At 46.3% G+C, this 20,990-nt stretch overlaps 2 protein-coding genes across 8 annotated transcripts in view; both read left to right on the forward strand.

Annotated features, from left to right (window-relative positions):
• The window catches only part of PHPT1 (phosphohistidine phosphatase 1), a 102,853-nt gene that overhangs the window by 23,853 nt on the left and 58,010 nt on the right, over positions 1–20,990 (forward strand). The gene's annotated exons all lie outside the window — the stretch shown is intronic.
• Positions 311–20,990, forward strand: part of RABL6 (RAB, member RAS oncogene family like 6) — a 58,511-nt gene continuing 37,831 nt past the window's right edge. The window contains exons 1-3 of one of the 3 annotated variants that reach the window (XM_080561493.1): positions 312–963; positions 7,983–8,117; positions 15,436–15,483. In XM_080561493.1, coding sequence (XP_080417619.1) covers positions 834–963; positions 7,983–8,117; positions 15,436–15,483 — 313 coding nt within the window. In that variant the 5' untranslated portion in view covers positions 312–833. Of the gene's footprint in view, positions 964–7,982; positions 8,118–15,435; positions 15,484–20,990 lie in introns of all 3 variants that reach the window. The other 2 variants (XM_080561495.1, XM_080561494.1) reach the window with 2 other exon arrangements.

A 20,990-nucleotide genomic window follows, 5' to 3' on the forward strand; every position in this document is an offset into this window, starting at 1 on the left:
GGTCGCAGGGGACCCCGGGGGGGGTCACAGGAGGGGACTGCGGGGGCGCGGGGTGTCGCAGGGAGGCGGGGGGGGGGGGGCGCAGGGCAGCACTAAAGGCCCCGCAGTGGTCAGAGGGGCTCGGAGGGTGACGGAGGAGCGTGAGGGGTTATGGGGGCCGCGGGGGGGGGGGCGGTGTCCGCGGGGGTCCCGCTGAGCGTGGGGCCACCCCCCCCCCGCGGGCCCGGGGCCGCCCCGCCCCGCCCCGCCCCCCCGGCCTCGCTGGCCCCCGCCGGCCTCCGTAGCCGGCGCCGCGCGCGCCCGGTCCCTGGCGGCGAGGCGGAAGAGGCAAGATGGCGGCGGCGGGAGCCCCGCGCCCGGCCCCGAGCCACGGCGCCCGGCGGGGCTGAGCCGCGGCCCGGCGCCCCCCCCGACCCCCCCAGCCCCTCGCGGGGGCCGCCCGCCCCCCTCCCGTCCCCCGCCCGCCTCCTCCCGTTCCCTGCCCGCCGCTCCGCGCCGTGCCCCGCCGCCCGCCCCGGGCCATGCCCGGTTAGCGCCCCCAGCCCGGCTCACGGCGGGGCCCGGCCGAGCCCCTTCCCCGCCGCGTCGCCTCCCGGGCCGGGCCGGGTCGGGCCGGGCCGCGCAGCTCCGCCCCGCCGAGCCCGGGCCGCCCCTCATGGCCGGAGCGGCCCTGCCCGAGCTCTGAGGGACCCGCGCCCCCCCGAGCCGTGCCCGTCCCTCCCGTCCCGTCCCGTCCCGTCCCTATGCCCCCCCCGGGGCCGCCCTGCCCCTGAGCCCCGGCGCGGCGGCCCTTTTCCCGGCGGCGGTGGCGGCGGAGGCGCGGGAGCGGAACGATGTTCTCGGCCCTGAAGAAGCTGGTGGGCTCGGACCAGGCTGCGGTCAGAGACAAGAACATCCCCGCGGGGCTGCAGTCCATGAACCAGGCTCTGCAGAGGAGGTTTGCCAAGGGAGTCCAGTATAACAGTGAGTCGGAGCCCGGCCCCGGGGCCTGGCGGGGGGCAGAGCCGGCCCGGGGGGGGGGGCAGCCCCGCGGGGCCGCCCCGTCCGCGGCCGGGGCCCCCGGTGGCGCTGTTGGCGTGTGGCGGTGCTTTTGCCGGTAGTCGGCCGAAAGCCGAGCTTGCCAGTTAAATGTCAGAGCGTGCAGAGCTGGGGGGAGAGGAAGGACGGCAAACTTGTGTGTGTCTGCGTGGCACTTGGGAGCCTGCGGTGGCCTCAGGCAGCAGGAGGTGTCCTGAACGGCTGCGTGCCTAACGCTGACTGGGGCACGGGAGGGAGTTCTTCGCAAATCGGTTACTGTCAGTTAAAGTAGCAGGAGCGTGTGGGTGACCTTCCCTGCAGCCCGGGATAATGGTATTTATAATTAAGCTCTAGTGGCTATATGATAAGGGTCTGTTGAAAAGCTCTGCGCTGCCAGACTTTAATAAAAAGTGAGTGGTGTATGCCTTTATGTGCCCTTGGTAAATAATTTCATTCTGATTATGTTTCTGCAACTGATACACTTGCTTTTTTCTCAGGAAACATTTTCAGAATTCTTCCCTTTCAGTATTGAAGCTCAGGGTTTCGTTTTTTTCTGCTGAAGCTCAGTAAAGGTTGTTCTTAACACAGTATTGCAGGAAGGCACCGTAAGTATGTGAAACACATCCCAAAGTAACAATAGTGAGACGGGGACAGTAGTTATGTCACCCCCGCTGAAAACAGAGCTGCGTCCACAGAGCGCTGCGAGTATCAGCTCGTCTGCGGGAATGGGCACGCTCTGGAGTCAGGCTGCAAGAAGCTGAGAGAGTGGCAGTTTGGAATGAGACTGCTTTGTAAGTGTGGCACTGGTTAATTTCTGAGCAGGCACACGTGACGGAGGAATAGAATTTGTGCTGTATATTAATTTGAAATTGTAAAATTTCAAGGAAGGGAGAGATTAGCACGTCAAGAGTTTGGTGTGTTGTTTTTTTTAGTGTTGTCACTATTGACTATGCTTTTAGTCTGATATGTTTTGGAAGCTCTCAGCTATGCTGGGGAGAGCATTTGCTGCATTTACCCAGAACACATCTGGTAGATATTCCAGAAGTCCTTAACTTCGAAAGTGAGTGTCTTAGCAAACAACTGTGAATATGACAAGAAGCACACGTTGTTAAGGGACATAATTCTAGTGAGAGATGAGGGATGAAGATGAAACTATTGCACCTTGGCGTACAGCACTGCACCATTCAAAGCATGCCTGGAGATCTGGTTAAAGGCTATTGATCTCTGCAGAGGCTTAGCAGAGCCCACAGACCAGAACATATCCTTGTGCTTCAGTGGGAAATGTTTGAGACCGGGTTGCTTGTATCAACTTGTGAATTATGTAGGAGAAAGGAGCTGATGTTTCAACAGCAAACATTTGTGCAGCATGCGGTACAGATCAGCTGCATCCTGCTGGCACAACAGTGAAAAGGGACAGCTCTTCGTTAGGTGTTGACAAACTGCACTGCCACCTAACCTTAGTGGATGTGTACCTGCTTGTCATTAATACAGCAGGGCCAAAAATGCAAACAGCTAAGCTGCCAGCTGTAGCTTTGTTTCTTTTTGTCTCATTACCAAAAGCCTCTGGAAAGCTTTTTCTTTTGAGCATGGTCTTGTCAAGATTTGTGTCCTAATTACTGCTTTTATATCAAGAATAAAACTGCATCTTTCTGTCCCTGCCTTAAGGGAAGCCTTCCAATCTCCATAGTAACTCTTCCCCGTATCACGGTTATATAATGTTTGTAGGAGATACGGGCAGGGTTATGAAAGAGTTTCGAAGCACCCTCAGAGCCATGGCACTGGATAAGTAGGGTGGGTTCCAGCGTGGCGAGGGTATGGGCGTTGCAAGGGCCATTGCCAAGCGAAGGGGAGAGCTGCATATCCTTTCTGTTATCAATGCTCCTTTCTTAGGAAGCCTGTGAAATTGAGCAGAGGGGGGTACAAAATTAATTTTGTAGCCATCTTTAACACAGGTCTTTAAAACTCTTCCTTCTCCCTGGAATTGCATAACCCTAAACCAAAGGGTGCAGTCAACGACTGGTTCTGCAGAAATATTTCCTTGTTTTCATAGTCCACTACTGATCGTGCAGTGTAGCCCATTTACTTACCAGAAATATAAGTGTGCTGAAAATGCTCGCTGATAAAGCGGCAGCAAATGGCTGGGACGTGGGCCTTGTCACGTGGCTTTTGATGCCGCTCTCCTCTGGGATTTGGGGCGGGCCGGGCTGTGCCAGCTTTCGTGGCTGTCAAGTACATTTCATAACCAAACAGCCCCAGTCAAGAGATTTGCGTTGATGGTCTCCCTCCCACTCAGGTAAGTTTTCAAAAGGAGGAAAGTTGCCGAGTGGGTAGGTTTAAATTTCTGGTGAGAGCAAAGGCCACTAACAGCCCTCGGCAGCAATCGCTTTCTCTGCATGGGGCACCCTAATTTGAAACAAAAGTGTTTTCATACGTCATTCCCGGCATACACTCCTTATTGGCTCTTTTTATCGTCTGGATGGAGCTTTTCTGTTTTTACATACTGTAGCCCAAATAACACCAGAGTTCCCTAAGGTACAGAGAAATTAGGAAAATGATGTGGGTCTGTACCAATTTTGATTTTAATGGCTTGGCTGTTTATGTGAGATTGTGGTTCCCAGCACAGGGAACCAATCTTTGCAAAGACTTGCTCTTTTTTTCCTGGTGGGGCTAGCTTCGCACTTGGACCAGGGCTGCTGCTGTTTGGCGAGCCGTGCTGGCCCCAGGAGAGCAGCACAGGCCTGAGTGAACAGGCTCGGTGTAGAGAGGCAGAGGTGGATCTCGTTCCTTTGGAAGCGGTGCTGATTTAAACAAATTACAAGACAAATTACAGAAGGAAGTACCAGCTCCAGGTTGCTCAACCATGGAAGTTGACATAAGGCAGTGCTGGCCGAAGAAGGGTGCAGTGAGTGGCTCTGGCTGGGCTCCATGGATGAGAAGACTTCCTGGGAGCTGCAGACTGATGACTGGTGACAGGAGACGTGGAAGTGCTGTGTTTTCAGTCCGGTGGTCCCATCCCCCACAACACAGTACACCTTCTGCTCTGGGCTTTATTCTGAAAGCTGTGTCTAGCGTGCCACCCGACAGAACCCACCGCCGTGTGTGCCTGGAGCCCAGGCTGCTGTCCGCCCCGTGGGCATCGCCCTGGCCTAAACGTGCAGCAGTGCTGAACTTCCGTAGGCAGTAGCTCCAAGAATTCCCCTGGTCCCTCCTCTTATTACTTGCCTGTCTAAAACGTGCTTTAAAAGACAAAACTTACTGAGTATGGTGCATCCTTACTGTGAGCGCTGGAGCCCTTACTTCCTTTGTGTTGTTTCAGAGTAGTACTTCCCAACTTCCGATTGTAGTTTTGTTAAATATTTTCACTCGGTACTGCTTCCAAAAGAAAGACCTTCCCTCTTCCAGCTCCTTCCCACCTTCTCATGTTTTTTTTTCCTGTTGCTGTCACAGGTGTTTGTGTAACACGTGGGAAACTTGCTTTGACTGCTGTCTGGCCTGTTCTTCCCGGGAGCTGTGCTTGGGGGTGTCTGTAGATCATGTCTGCTGCTTTTGGCGGCAGAACCAGCTTGTAGTGTTCGAATTACAGCCTTGTAGTCACGGCCTCAAGCATCTTCATGAGAATAAGGTTATGACCCTTCATACAGGGCTTATTAGCAGAGAGATTCAGGGGTTTTTGCTCTGGGATCTGAAGTCCTTAGCTGTTGCGGCATACTGAAGGAATATGGGCAGTGCTGGGAATTCCCCATTCCCAGTCCTGAGTCGGTCTGTGACCTGTTCCCTGGGCCCGTGTCCTTGCTGCTCTGCTTCCATTTCCCCATTTGCACAACAGAAATCCCTGTATTTTTCCTGACACAGTGACAAAGTGAATGAGAAGTGATCCGTTCAGTTTTTTCCTCACGTGTTTATCTATTCCCCATCCCTACCCTTTTTCCCACAGATAATTCTGCTGTCTTTGCTACAAGCCTGTGGCTGCTTGCAGTAAGTATGGATTTAACTAGAAATCAAAATAAGGTAGCAACTGTGTACGTCCCACAGGTAACAGTACTAACCTCACCCATAATTGCTGGTCTTGTCACATTCAGACCCAGCCTGGGCCTGTGGTTTGCCTGGCTGGCTGTGCCCTGAAGCTCGTTCAGCTCTTCCTGACTTGCAGATGTCTGTCATTGAGCAGAGCTGCCCCATCCAAAGTCTCAGATACTGATTTTGTTTTGCTGAAAATGGTCTGTACGACCTGCCTTCTTCCTGTTTTATTTTTAAAGACTTCTCCAATCGTGAGAACCAAACAAATGAACAAAAACCGGTGAAAACTAACGCACTGTGTAGGAGGAAAGAGATCCTAACGCAGAAAATACTGAACCTGAAAAGGGCCGTTGGACATGTTCAAATGGAGCATGTGCTGCTACAGGCACCCGAAGCTGATCTCAGTGTAGCTGCTGGGGGGTGAGGGTGATCTCCTTGCCCCCCCAACCACGCCGGCGCTGCTCCTACTGCTCCTGCAGCTGTGCCCTTGAGCTAGAGGAGAAAACCGAGCGTGCTGAAAATGGATAATGTGGGGGTTGGTTTTCAGCCAGTTCGGTTTCTTGAGCCAACTCAACAATGGCTGCGTAAGTAATAGCGTTGGCAGTAGGAAAAGTGGGGAGCTGGGGATTACCCCTTCTGGAGAAGAGCTCACAGCTGAGACATCCGTGGGTGGTCCTGAAAGCGCACCTTGAGAGCAGCCTGACTGAGGAAGGCTCTGCTTGTCCCCTCAAACTCACCGTGTCAGTGGCTCGTGCTGTGCTTTATAGAGGAATCTGAATTTTTAAATCTCTCTCTAAGGTAGGCAGGGAGAGCATTTTGAAAGGTTCAGGTTCTAAAGGGGACAAACGATCTTATTCTTTGTGTGGCATGAACTTGCTGCATTTTGTTAATTAAGCAATATCGAAGGAATCCTCCTTTGGTTGTTTCCCCATCTGTAAGCAGGAAACAAAAACCCACGCAGGGCAATGGGAAATGCAGGAAATGGTTTGTTGTCTCTACAGAGATGCTCTGGTACCTGTAAACGAAGTCATTCTATAAATACTGCGTTCTTTGTGTCTTTATTACCCTTTTGCTGTTTTAATAAGTAACTTTGTAAAAGAATAAACAGCAACACCTCTTAGTGGGTGGCAGCAGAACAGCAGCCGAAGCCCGGCAGAACTGCAGCACAGAATTTCCCCAGGCAAACCTCTTCCACAGACTTGGTACATGTTGTCTGTTTTACCAGGCACCGTTACTCTTCAGCTTGTCTCTGAAATGCCTGCAGTAACTCCTGAGTTACAACAGAAGGCAGCCTTCAGTCTGAGATTCCCTTGCCCAAGTGATGACGCACAACCTAATGCTAATCACCCGAATCTGCCGTTAGATGTCTCCGAGCGGCCCGTTTCCCGGTGGATGACGGCTCCTGTGTATCAGATGCAAGCATAAAAATTCTGGTCCTGTTCAAGTCAGCTTATGCTTCTCAACAGGCTTGTGGTGACCACTTAAAGCAAAGATGGTATTTAAAAACAGAAGTCCCGTGATGTAATAGAAGATCTAGAAAACAGCGTAGTCCATTTTCAGATCGAACAAGATAACGTTAGGGTCGCCTCTGGGAAGTGGGTGGTGTTAAGTGCTGAAGCAGTTGCTTTGCTGGGCTGCGTACAGGTTGTGGTAGCAGTACAGGCGATGCTCTCTGCAGATGGGCTGTTTTCCCTGCAGCAAGACGAGATATTTTGGACGCTTCCTTTGCTCAGGGTGGGCTTGAATGCATTTTGCATGGACAGACGCTCCTTGCAGCAGGCAGGGGCGTGCGGCATGCTAGGTCAGCCTGGTGGCCTAGGCAGCTGGGCCTGAGGCAGGCCACTGGAAATGGGGCTCTTCTGATGTACCCGAGGCCACGGTTTTTAAGAATGCCTTTGCTGAGTGCCATCAGCACGTTTGTGCCTTAAAAATGGTTAAGACCTAGCTCCTGCCATAGAGGCCCTTCCTCTGCCACAGAGGGGACCAACAGAGATTCAGTTTTTCTTGGTTTTATTTCTGTTATTGAAGCTGATTTATGTCCCCAGAGTGGTGTGCTTGTTCTGCTTCAGCCTAGCTTGTTTCTAGTGCATGTAAAGTAGATTTATTGTGATCTGATTTGATTCAAACTGTGGCCATCAACAGAGGCAGCTTGATGAATTTCTCGGTGGCGGTTTCAGGTAAGATCCCCGTGTCGTTAACTGCCTCGTCCCTTTGGCAGAGGTGGTCAAGGCTTGCCTCCTCCTCAGAGCTGGGCTGGGCTGTGAGCTGGAGCAGCGACACACAGGCTCGTTCCGCTCCTCCTGGAAAAGGGGATGTTGCACCAGTGCAGGGAAGCTGGGGATAGCTGAAAGCAGTGGTGGTCGGGCTCAACAGAAGCTTCCTCTCAGCTCTCCTACAGCATCCACAAGAACTTTTGCACCAGTGCCCGGGTGCAGACTGACACCTCTGGACAGGGGACCCTGCCTAACTCAGCTCAGCTAAGAACTGATCCTTGGGCTTTTGGTGACTTGGGGCAACTGGCTCTAGGAAGTGATTATTTCTGCGAGGAATGGGCAGTGTTTAAGGAGAAATGTGAATGGCAGAGGAGGTAATTGAAGAAGCAACCTGACATAAAAGGCTTGCAAAGAGAGAGGGTATGAGGGAGGGCTGGGTACAGGTAAAAAAATGCAGGAGGGTAAAAAGAGCAGCGACTGAGCTAGCTGAAGTTGTGCAGACTCTGAAGTTTCAATCTTGGTGTTGGTTCTTTTTGCTGAGCTAGTGTGAGTCGCTGAATAAACGCTAATTTTAATGACAGAGTCTCATGGTTTTTAACAAAACCCATCATGCCTGTGTAATATGGGAGAACTAATTACATCTGAATAATGCTTGCAAAAAGTTAACATGCTCTTCACAGCATTCTTTGATTTGCTTTTAATCAACTTTATTTATCTGCTTGCTCTTTTCCCCAGTGAAAATTGTTATCCGAGGGGACAGGAACACTGGGAAAACCACACTCTGGCACCGACTGCAGGGGAAGAAATTTATTGAGGAATATATTCCAACTCAGGAGATCCAAGTCACCAGCATCCACTGGAATTACAAAAGTAAGATGAAAGGGGGCGGAAGGAGTGACTGTCATGGGACAGTGGGTCTGTGTCTTGGGGGCAGAAATTCCACTGCGGCCTTATTTGCTTCTTCTGTGTCTGCTTGGGAGATAAAGTGAGCTCTCATCAATCGTATTTTAACTTATTATTCACAGTTTCTCAGTCATATTTTCAATAATTTTAATCAAACTGTGTAAGAGGTAAAAAATAGACCTTCGAAAGTTGCAACTCTAGGAAGTTTTTTAGTAGGTGATCCAAAAGATTCGAAGTATTTGTGATATGCTTGACTTGCTAATGAAAACAGGTTTATTATGAAAATCTGTCTCTGAGGCTAAACCTGCTTGGTGTTACATTGTCGTGTACGAGTGAAGAGCTTGATGTAAACTAGTCTTTCACTGATTAAAATGTAAAGAGTATCCCTTAACTGGTGATGATGATGTTTTAAAAATGGTTGGAGTACTAATAGCTCTAGGCTGACTTACTGAAGCACGGAAGTATCTTACCAGTAGCTTTTTTGAGAGATGAGCTGTGATTTTTTTTTTATTTTTTTTCCCATCTGCTCTGGCAGTGTAAAGTGGCTCTGAAAGCCCTGCATCTAGCCTGGAGAAGACACTGCAGGCACTGAAATTGCAACACACTATGGTTCCAGAGGGTGTTAAAGTCCAGCTTTTAGATTCCTGATCAAAAATGCCACAGCCTTGGGGCATGCGCTACTGACTAAGCATGAACTTGCTCTGTAAGACTGATTTTGCTTTGAAAAAAAAAAGTCAGCAGTTAGTTTACTATCAGATATAGTCCATCCACACCACTTCGCCTTTTTTTCTGAAGCAGTTGCTCTGTCTCCTTATACATAAAATAAAAGCACACAGTTGAGGCACACAACATCAGGTGCTTTGTCTAATTTACCAATAAAATTTGTGCTTGCTGGATGATGCCATCGTGCCAAAGTCTCTTGTTAATGATCGTGGAGCCCCAGGGTGTGTTGACAGGCCATCTGCCTAGGGATGTTACTCTCACAATCCCTATTGGCTTTGTAGGTTTTGGTGCGAGGAGAGAAGGTCGATGCTGCTGTTGTATGTTTACAGGGAGCTGGTAACTGCAGTTCTGGAGATCCTCATGCTCTTGTGAAGACAGGCTTCCACATGAGTCAGCACTTCTTGACACAGGTGGAAAAGGTTTATAAGGATAGTGTAGTGCTTTTATGTGGAAAGGTTATAGTAGCAGGGGACCATAGGGATGGCTTCTGCGAGAAGAATCCAGGAGCTGCCCCATGTTAGGTAAGGGGGCCGCTGCTGCCCAGAGCCAAGCCAATAAGCGATGTTGTTTGTGCCTCTGAGAGAGCACATTTATGAAAGGGGAAAAAAAAAAAAAAAAAAAAACTACTGCAGAACAGTAGCTGGGAGAGAGAGGAGAGCAAGGAGAAACAGCCTTGCAGACACCAAGGTCAGTGCAGAAGGAGGGCAGGAGGTGCTCCAGGCGCTGGAGCAGAAGTCTCCTGCGGCCTGTGGAGAGAACCACGGTGAGGCAGGCTGTCCCCCTGCAGCCTGTGGTGTACCATGGTGTAGAGCAGGTTTCCACACTGCAGCCTGTGGAGGAGACCACAGTGGAGCAGGTGGATGTGGCCTGGAGGAGGCTGCAGCCTGCAGAGGAACCCTGCCGGAACAGATTCTGGGCCGGAGCTGCAGCCCGTGGAGAGGAGCCCCCGCAGGAGCAGGGGGCCTGGGGGGAGCTGCCGCCTGTGGGGGACCCGTGCTGGAGCAGTTTGTTCCTGATGGATGGAGCCCGTGGTACGGCCCCATATTGGAGCAGTTCTTGAAGAGCTGCTGCCTGTGGGAAGCCCACGCAGGATCAGTTTGGGAAGGACGGCATCCCATGGGAGGGACCCCATGCTGGAGCAGGGTGGCGCTCGCCTCAGTGGGCTGACCTCCCTATGGTTGGGGCCGAGCCTGAGGCTCTGGACCACACCAGGAAGATCCTGAGGGAAAAGCTTGGATATATGGGGAAAAAAGGGCATATTGAGAGATTGTAGTTGTATTTGTGCACAGCCAGTGCTCCTCTCCACAGGGTCTTTTGGCCCTGTGTGTTGGTATGTACATACAGACCCACGGGTGTGGGTCACAGGTAGGTCCATGGGCCTGTCCCTAGGAGAAATGACTGCCACGCTACACCCGTATTGCTCAGTGTGTAAGGTATCGATGGTGCTGGCCTGCTGTGGGGGAAGAAAAGGGATGGAGTAAGTGCTTTTGTAGGGCTGGTGCTCTGGGAAGGACCCCTCAGTCCTTTACCCTCCACTTGTTCAGGGCAGCAGCTATTTAGGAGCTGTTTCGGGTAGGATATGTCTGTCGTTCACAATACTGTGCTCACTTTGCTGTAGGGGCTACAAAAGGTAGTGTAAACCAGTTGGCTTTGGGGGATGAGACCTTGTTGCTCTCTACAACTACCTGAAAGGAAGGTGTGGGGAGCTGGGGGTCGGCCTCTGCTCACAGGTAACCAGTGATAGGACTGGAGGGAATGGCCTCAAGTTGTGCCAGGGGAGGTTCAGGTTGGAATTCAGGAGACATTTCCTCTCAGAAAGAGCGGTCAGGCATTGGGATGGGTTGCCCAGGGGGGTGGTGGTGTCACCGTCCCTGGGGGTGTTTAAGGAAAGGTTGGGCGTGGTGCTTGGGGACATGGCTTAGTGGGTGACATTGGTGGTAGGGTGATGGTTGGACCAGATGATCTTGGAGGGCTTTTCCAACCTGAATGATTCTATGATTCTACGAGAGTGATTGAGAAGGAGCGGCAGAGACTAAGTGCTATAGACTGACCGCAACCCCCGTTCCCCTGCACCGCTCAGGGGGAGGAGGTGTTTTTGGTTTCTTTCCTTTGTTTCTCACTTCTCTAGCTTGTTAGTAATGGGCAATAAATTTTACCATCTCCCTACTCTGAGTCTGTTTTGCCCATCATGATAACTGTTTAGCGATCTCCCCGTCCTTATCTCAACCCTTGAGCCATTTGCATCGTATTTTTCTCCCCCTTTCCCTTTGAGGAGGGGGAGTGAGAGAGCGGCTGTGGGGGAGCTCAGCTGTCCACCCAAGTAAAACCACCACAGGTGGATAGCTGCACTCTGCCTTGGGTGGGGGAGAAAAACAGGTCCTTGCTCAGTCCAGTGGTGGTTTTCTCTCACATTCAGGATCTGATGTTGAGCTAAGCCTGATGTCACAGGTGTTTAGATTCTTTGGTGGGGACCCGCTGTATGGCCATGCTCCAAAGGTGTGTTGGTTAGCTTCTGCATTTCTTCCTAAAAGTACCTTTATTTTGGGTACCACGTTATGGATGTTCTGCCTATCAGCTCTTGCAAGGTGTTGACAGATCTGCGGTGTTCATGCAGTGGTGTCCTCCATCTGCATCGGGATGTCTGGCATACTGCGTTTCAGCTGTGCCATCCTTCCCCCACGCTCGTACTCTTCTCTTCCAGCATATCAATCCATTGGTTATTGATGTGTGAATGTAGAGCTTATGAATTGTTTGGATGATGGAAGCTATCTCTAAAATCAAAATTGCTTTAGCCTAAATAGACTTAGACCAGACTAAGACACGGAATACCTCATTTTTAGATGTCTAAGTCTAAAGATTGCACTGAATGTTAATTGTGGTTTTCTGCGTTATCACAGGTAAAACCCTCTGAATTTTAATTTCCTCTCCAACCAATGTCAGTAATACATGTACTGTTTGTAAACACAGCTTTTGATTTCTAAGAGGCTTATTCATGCCTAATTCTTTTTGTGTTTGTGAACAGTTACATGCAAAAAGATGTTTGAAGGCTGCTGCTTGTATAGAAAGATCCATTCATCTTATATGTTTCTGCATATTTTAGGGACTGTATCGCCTTTTAATGAGCTGAGACTTACGCACTGGCTTTTTCAACATGGATGTGATCCCAGGGTAGAAAGCAGCTACACGTGAGGATGGCTTTTACTGTCAGTTGGTAACCGCAGGTGTATTTGTCATTTCTAGTTCTTAATTCTAGCATTTATGGGATACATCTTTATAGAGCTTCCTGGTTAGATTTGGCAGCAGTGCGTACATATGGCAATGGACTTTTCTCAAGGCCAAGTGTTGTCAAGCTGCTGCAATTTGCTGGAAGACTGTACATGAGATTGTGCCTTTCGTTTGTGTTTCTTTCACTTGATAAAACACCATATTATTTTTTACTAATAATTTCCAGTAGGAAATTCAATACTGACCTTAATACTTGTAAAAATAACCTCCTTTTTAAAAAAATGCGCAAGATATGTTTCCTGCTCAGAGAACTTTCCATCCAAGATAGGTGATGTGCGCACTCTGAGAGATTGGCTCAGATCTAATTACTGACCTGTTAGCTAAGTTAATCTGTAGAGGAAAAATACAGTTTGTTTTTCCTGTGATCGTGCTCTTAAGCTACCTTGAATAAACATTATGAGGTAGTTGGCAGCAAATATTTACGGATGTTAATTATATCACTGTCAAATATTCAAGGATTCTTACAATGCTTGTTCCTACTTGGAGTGAACCAAATCACTTTTCTGTGCCAGTTGTATCTGTTATGGAATTTTTTGTATCCAAGTAAGGAATTACCATTCCCGAGTCTAACGTATGCTTTTTTAGGGTATGGTAGTCATTAATTTTATTCTCCTTTTGTCAGCCTCAAAAAGGGAGTCCGAAATAAAAATTAGAAAATGCTTTTGTTCCAATACTTTGAGTGCTTTATAGATGGGTGCGTGGAATTGCAGAGTTGCTCTGCTCCGTAGGATTTGTGATCCAAAGAATATGAAATGAGTCATGTAATTGCGTGAGAGTAAATATGAACCCACCCGTAAAGCAATGATTCTTATTTTTAAATAAACACTTGCAATCGGAGTCTTCTCACCTCTTCACCATTTTCTGGGAGAACAGTGCCTTAACGTGCCACTGGCTACGAAGTACTTAGCGAAATAGCAACTGAGTAGAGATATTTTTGAAGTGTTTTGCTCTATGGTTCGTGCTAATCCAAGTTATAGAATTAAAATGATGCATTGGCACTCTTTTTCCTGCGACATGCCTTCAGAATCCATTAGGGTGAAATGCTGCTCCTACTGCTGTGTGAGTCATAAAAAAGTCAGCACAGCAGCACTAAAGTAATTATCCTCTTGTGTGTTCAGGATAATCAGGAATGAAGCTGGTGATGAAAAGGAAGAACTTACTGGCTACTGGCCAGCAGAAGCACTGGTGCTAACAGGAAACAACAACAACAACAAACATGGAAAACAATTTTTTTGCATGTTGTGTAGTTAGTTTCTTAGCTAAGTTCTGCACTTCCCCTCAGATAAAAGGGTATAGAGAGATCTTTCCTAGTCAAACAGTTCAACTCCTCAGCTATCTAGGAGTGCTGCTGCTCAGCAGGATTTCAGTACTGGGGAAATTACTCACCAAGAGAACATAACTGAGGGTACATTGGTGTTAGGATAAGGAGGTGGGGTTCTCTGGAGCTTGGGAGCAAAGTCCCAGTAGTAGGTACCAGGCCTAGGAGAGCACTGTGTGGCACCCCAATGGCCTATTTTGGAATGGGGTTCCAACTTCTCGGGAGAAACCTCTTCTTAGTGCTTATGTGCTGCTGCATGTGGAGCTACTGGAAAGATCAAACTGCCTTCTGGATGCCTGCTGCGCCCCTGAAAGGTTTGCCGCCTGAGAAGGGAAGGCATGTTCAGTCCCTTTGCAGAATGTCTTGACTGTTGAAAGGCACCAAGACTGGTCGGTCTGTCTGTCTGTCCCTCATTCTTCTGGGGCAGCAGCAGCACTGCCAGTCCCAGCTGTCAGGTATGAATCTGGGGGCAGAACTCAAATAGGTGATATGTGCCTGAGCACCTGCTGCCTGACTGCACACCCTGCACGCACCGTGGCCTCGGGCATGCCGTGTCCCGGTGAGAGCGCCCTGCCGCACAGTCTGGGGTGTAAGAGCTGCTCGTACAGCTGGGCGAGTAATGGCGAGCGTTTGGACTTGAGCCCTACCCGATTTGGTGATTTGTAGAAATATACAGGGACAGACTGAATTTGGGGAGTGTTATGGTTTGGGCAGAGGCTGTGAGGCTGCAGGCTGCTGTATGCCTGTTGTGTTTTCGGCCCCATCTGGGCCTGTGGTGCTCTGGCTGGGCTGACCCTGGGTACGTCTCCTCATCTTGTGCCCCACTCCTTGCTAGCAAATGGGAAGGTGAGTGAGAATTGCTATGAGGAAAAAGAGAGGCTAATTGAGCTTTATACATAAAAGTAAGAAGGGATGTTTCTCCAGAAGCAGAGGATCAAGCTTTACAATCATTCAAAATCTGTATTTACAATATTTTGAAACATTTAAGTTAAGCCAACAGTGAATTCTGTAGGGGAAATGTTTCCCAGCTGGACAGTGGCACTTAGCTAAATTCTCTTGCCATGCTATGAGATTATTTTCTGCTCTCAGATGTTATCATCTTCATGTTCCACTGCTTTAAGTTCAGAGCTGCTCCAAGTCCAACCTTTGCTTTGTAGCATTTCCAAAAGTAACTGCATTGTGGAACTTTGTGAAGATCAGACTGCTTATTCAGATTCAATATATATTTCTAACCAAAGCTACCCATCCCTCATGCCAACTGAAAGTTTAACTGCTAGCTGTCAGTACTGGCCACAGTGTCTTTCTAGTGAGAATTTTGTTTGTCTTGCTTCAGATTTTAGCAACTCAAATCTACCTTGCTATTATTTACTGATTTTAGCAGTTTTGCGTCTTAACAAGCTGCAGGAATACCTTATTTTTCATAGAGTGCAACTTGAAATTTGCAGGGAGAATGGATTTCTGTGGCTGCCGGACTGCCTGCACTCTTTGTAATATTTATGTGAAAATGGCCTTAGTAAGATGGATTTTCTTGAAATGTGTGTATTCCTTTGTTTTTCAGCTGTATGCCTTGCTTTCAGGCCAGAAGTTATTCAAATTAAATTTATATCTTTTCTGAAAAAACGTGAGAACCTCTGTATGTTATGAAAAAAATGCATATGAAATATTTATAACACATTTTAAATCTCTGATAAAATGCAAAGGAAATCTATCATACGAGTAAGAATCTTTAAGAAGTTCTTTAGATAACACAGTATTGGATTACAGCCCGTTCCTTCAAAAGTGGGCCTTGTGTTAGTTGTGTTTAGGTTTTCTTTTAACTCAATAATTACTTTTCTTTTGACTTTGATCTGCTACTTTGACAGTACTGGTTTTGGGTTAGACAATGTGTGGTAAGGGTCGAGTGTTGTTCATTTTGCTGAAACCGATTTTTTTGACGCTGTCTTTTTTTTGTGCTTTTAGCCACTGATGATATTGTTAAAGTTGAAGTATGGGATGTAGTTGACAAAGGTAAGATTTATAAGTTCTTTTCTATTGGAGATTCAGTGTTTTTTCTCAATTTTAACGAAGAATTTATATGGAATCACAAGTACCATTTACTTCTAATTTATTTAGAAAAAGGTGTGTATTTATTTTTTTGAAGTACATTGATCTTACTTCCTGGAAAAATATGGAAGGGAAAGAAGAGTCTCCTATGCTAGAGCCCATTATTTGCAATTTGAACTTCAGATAAAATCCAGTATTTAGAAGCAGTCGATTCATGTGCTGTGTAACAGATGAAATAGCCTGCTGCTTAGTGTAATCAGACTCTGAATTTTACTATAAACTTCATCTTCTCTCCTTTATAGTTATATATATATATATATATATATATTTATACACAGGTACTGAATTCTTTGTTCTGTTTATAAAATTCTTGCCAAGCTGCTTTTGTAAAGGAATGGTATTGTTAAATTGGTAAAATGTTACCTGCAGTGAATAATGTATGCAGGAGGGAAGGATGAAAGAGAAACTGATTACTTAAATCTGTCCTAAATGCTTAGCCAAGGAAAGTGTTAAGATGTATAAAATGTGTTTTTTATTAGTTTTCAATTTTTGCTAGTGTATGAAGTTCTATTTTCTTAAATAAATAAATGGTAGACATATGTGAAGGCACAATCCGAATGCAATGGAATCTGTTACTAGAATGGGTTGGGAGCTCAGATGTAAATCCTAAAGCCCATTCTGTAGCCTCAAATTCATGTTTTGTTTGGCTTTTGAGAGGTCTCCTGTACCAGACAGGCTCGTTGTTTAAAGTGTGAGTAGGATCATGAAAGCAGCTTTACAAGTGAGCGTCTTATGCTCTGCAAGTCTGCTGTTTGTGTGTTTCTCTCCCTCAAATTTGTTGACAACAGTGATTGAAATTTAAACTCTTACAGTTTGACTCCTGACACATTCCCTCAGCAGACCTACATCCAAGGTGTTCTACCTCCGAAGTACCACACGTGCAACTTACACATGCATTAACATCAAAAAATAATAGGATGGGTACAATAGGGAGTGGGAAAGGGAGAAAGTAAGTTTTTCATGTTAGCTAAATGATACTGAAAAGAGCAAAAACAAACAGGTGATTAAGGTAGCATCTGTAGTTCAGATTCTTAACAGAGCAGAGCCTATAGCTTAAACTTGAGCCAGTAACTTTAAACGAAAACCCTGGGAGCTTTATTGTTTTATTCTTTTAAACCCCGCTCTTTCACAGCGTAGGCAAAAACCTTACTTAAGTCAGAGGTACTGCTGAAGTCAAACTGATTACAAGTTGGCTTTCAGATCCTGGGATAATATGCACAGGGCTGGAATCTAAGCAAAACATCTGTTTTCTCTCAGCCTTGCAACTTTGGTATGAATAGATTGACAGTTAATTTGGGAATCATGTGGTTCCAGCATTTATTTCTGTGAATAGCTTCTCTGAGCAGAGTCATCTTCTAAACTAGAGACTTGTCATTTTTTTGGCAAGATGGATTGGATTTGATATGAGCAGATGTTGATAACAGTCTTCTGGTACTGCATTCATTTCTGGCTGTGGAACGTGTATTAGAAATCTGAAGAGACTCTTTACCTCCACTTTATTTTCAAGATGAAACTCATTCTGTTCAGATCTCTACTTATGGACCACAGATGCTCATTTTTATATTGTTAAATGTACTCAATCAATGTAGTGTAAAACTTCAGACTATCGTGATAGAACAAAATCGAATCCTTTCCCATTGCCGCAGCATTGCAGATTCTTGATAAATGCAACTTCAGGAAAGTGTGCAAGTTAACCATTAAAAACTGGCTCATATCTAAGCTTCATCTAAATGTTATTACATGACATTTTTATTCTTTCTTCTGTATGCTTAGGACAAAAAATCCTCCTGCGTGATGCTTTTGGTGAGAACAATGCCAGTCTAGACAGTAGACTTCTATCCAGTGCCGCTGCAGAATAGTGCTGATGAGAACCAATCCTCCTTTTTTTCCCTTGCCTACAAGACCCAGGCTAACATGCATAGTTAGAGATGTGCAGAACGCTGCATTTATCGGGCTGGATTTTAAACTGCCAGAAGTGCATGCTCTGAGCATGCATTTTGACATGCATTGTTTTCCAGGCTAAATTTTTTTCCACTTTTCCCATCTTGGAACAACTGTTCCTTGTTACAGAAAATTAAGAGAACTCTATTTAAATTTAGATGTTAGAAAACTTGTATTGAAGGCCTGATGTGGGGATGTTGCTAGACTGTCTGTCTAAAGGATGTATCCGTAAACTTCAGTGTTCAACTTCGGTCTTATAATGCAGCTTCAGCTTCTTTGTTATGCAGTGCTGCCATTCTTTGTCTCAGTGTGAATATGTACAGGAGAGTATGGGGAAACTCAGTCAGCTGCACCCTGAAAAGCTTCGTGTACATTTTTGCACTGAGTTAAATGTTGTGGTTTTACCATTTAGCATTTTTCCCAGCGCTTACCAACATTGTGCCTCCCTGTCCTTGTTAGTTCAGCAATGTGCTTTATTTTTTTTTTCCCTCCGGTCTGTGTTAGGAATGCAGGAAGTAGCACTGTTGGTCCTGCCTGGCTGATGAATGGTGGTGAATCGGTGGCATTTGTTTAGCATAAAGATGTTAATTTGCAAGTAAGGGGAAAAGGTTTGTTGTGAAAGCTTAGAGTCTGTGAGGGCAGTTAATGCATTGAAGCAAGAGAGAATGGCAGTTGTTACACTGGACTGCTTCTCTTACAGTTTTCTTGACTCTTGGATTTTTTTTTTTAAATGTGCAGACTCATTGGAGTAGTTATCTGCAGCCTGCTGGGTTCTCCATAGGCCTGCTCAGAGAGCTCATTTGTGTAATGATGCAATTTGTTAAACTCTTTAACAAGTAGAGTTTGCCCCCAGCTCTGGATTGTATTGAATTTTATCCAATATGTGTAGTAAATACGGTCTCCTTTGCTGCCCTTGGAAGTAAAAGAACATAGGAAAGATATCTATCAGCAAAAGTCGGTCCTGACTCATCTTTCTGGCTTTGCAGCAAGTTGTGTAACTGCTGCAGGTCGTAAAGCTGTAACAGATCCTGCATGCAAAGAAGTTGCTTGAAATTCTGATGATTCAAGACCAATTCCAATCTTCTATCACGTAACTTCTGCTAGTCTGGTTTCTGCATCTTTTCCCATACTTGAACTGAGGGGATCAAGTCATATTTTTTTTCTGTGCCAGCAGAATAGCATAAACGCTTTCCCCCCCATATTGGAGACTGATTTCCTCTCCCTTCCCCTTCGCTCTCCTGCCAGGTGTGCTGCAAGAATGGGGAAAGGTCAGAATTAATATTTCTGTTATTTTCTGATGTCATTAGATGATGCTGGAGATACAAACATTTTAGAAATGTGTATTTTGGAATAATGTACAGAAACATCTCTCCCTGACTGTGGACAGCATTAGTTGGCAAGTTTTACTGAATCCTTGCTATCCTGCAACAAATTTGATGGTACACAGAGGTGCAGAGGCTGTCACGTTCTGGCCATGGATCCAGTCTTCTGGTATCCAGAGGAACTGTTCTGTAGACTTAGAGGCACTGCTGGAGGCTTACTTGTTTTTAGCGTTGCTGATAGGCCTGCAAAGAAGGAGCAGTCATTGTGCCAGTTAGAGAAGCTGAGCAATCACCACATGAACACCCTTGTTTGCTAATTGAGGCTCCTAGATCACACATCAATGCAACCTTAAACACAGGACTTTGTTCATATAACCACATGGTCATCTTTGTACATCTGGCTTTACAGCCTCAAGTGGATCTTTTCACTACATACATCATGCCCTTATCTGGCTCATCTTGCAGTTTTGGTTCCAAAAATAGGCACTCTGCGTGAATAAGTACATACATGCACTTTCCAGCTCTGTTACTCCTTTATAGATGACCTCCTTTACAGCAGTGAGGAGAGTCACGTGTGTTACTCACTCCTCTTGGTACGTCTTAGAGCCCTAAGCAGGGAGAGGTGTACAAGTTGTATTCATTCTTAAGCATCAGTCTTAAATATGTTCAAGACAGAAAGACAACTTGGTTGTTAAGGACGAGAGAGATTTGTGAACTATGAAGAGGTCTTAGATGGGTATCTGGTTTCTTGGACTTCTGTTTTAACATGAGAAATCCAGGTCATGGCCAGCACAGTTTGGCAGTAACTAGAGAAGTGGTGATGTTTTGACATTCAGAGAATCTACATGAGTTCCACTGACTTGAAATTAATTAATTCAAGAGGGAAAAGGTATACATGCCCTAGACATCCCACAGCTTCAGTTGCACTGGGAAGAATCAGAACCCATACTTGTATCCTCGAGGGAGATGAACTGCAAGAATGGGGAAAGATTGGAATTAATATTTCTACTACTTTCAGATGGCAAAGTAAGATGATAGTAGGGCTGCAAATATTTTTTAAAATGTCTGCATTTTGCACTGATGTGCAGCAGCATCTCCCAGATGCACCGTCATGGTGTTGGGACTGCGATCTCCTGTATCTTTTAGCACATGCAGAGTTGATGTGCAAGGCCTGCTGAACATTGTCCCACAGAGTTTTCCATTCAGAAAAATGTCCCAAACTGTTGTTTTCTTAGCTGACGCTAGTTGCTTAACAGCTAACAGGTAACACAGCTGACCAGTATTTACCAAATGTGGGTTGCAAAGTTGTGCAGGAGAAGTGTATCAACTTCATAATTAGCGCTGCCAACCAACGTTGCTTCCAGTAGCCTAACGCTGAATTCAGAGGGGGCGTATCCTGACATCTGTGTGCACGATTCTATACTAGTACCTGGGGAGAGTGTTGGATGGGGTGATTTTTTTCTATCCCAAATTTTCTTCATTTGGGTTTAAGTAGGGAAGCACTACAGAATTAAAACTTTGTATTTCGTAACTACTTTTCCTTGACGTGCACGGCAGAAGAAAGAAAGAAACTTTCCCTGTTGTCATGTGCAGTATTTGGCAGAACCATGAATTTTACAATTAGTCAGTTGATAGTTCATTTCATTAGTTGAGTTGAATAGTTAATGGAGGCTGGTTTTGCCCCACATTGCAAAATCTTAAAAGAGATGATGGGAGTGTTTTGTGGGTACATCTGAGCTGCCAAACATTGCTGTTGTCAATGACAGGGTGAATTTCTAGAAATTCTAGTCTCTGCCATACCATTATGATTTAGTTAACTCATCGCTGTTTAGACTGGAGCAAAGTTGATTCAGAAGTACAGTTCTTAATTACTGTCTTTAACATCTGGAAGATATTTGATGTCTGGAAAACATAACTCTAGACTTTGCAGGGTTATTTACTGTGCAGTGCTGTTCATTTGATAAAACTCTGGAAACTGCTGTACGTAACTAATTTAAATAACACCTGGGGGCCAAGGACAGTTTTTTCATGGTGTGTCTACTCTAAATTTCTTCAGCACTAGGTGAGAGAACACGCGCTTGCTCTTGCATATTGAGATTCACAGCAACAGGTAGTGACAACTGTCTACACCAGAAAATCATGTTAGCC

This window comes from Anser brachyrhynchus (assembly GCF_964034855.1).
Source record: "Anser brachyrhynchus genome assembly, chromosome: 19".
In the NCBI taxonomy this organism is placed as follows: domain Eukaryota; kingdom Metazoa; phylum Chordata; class Aves; order Anseriformes; family Anatidae; genus Anser; species Anser brachyrhynchus.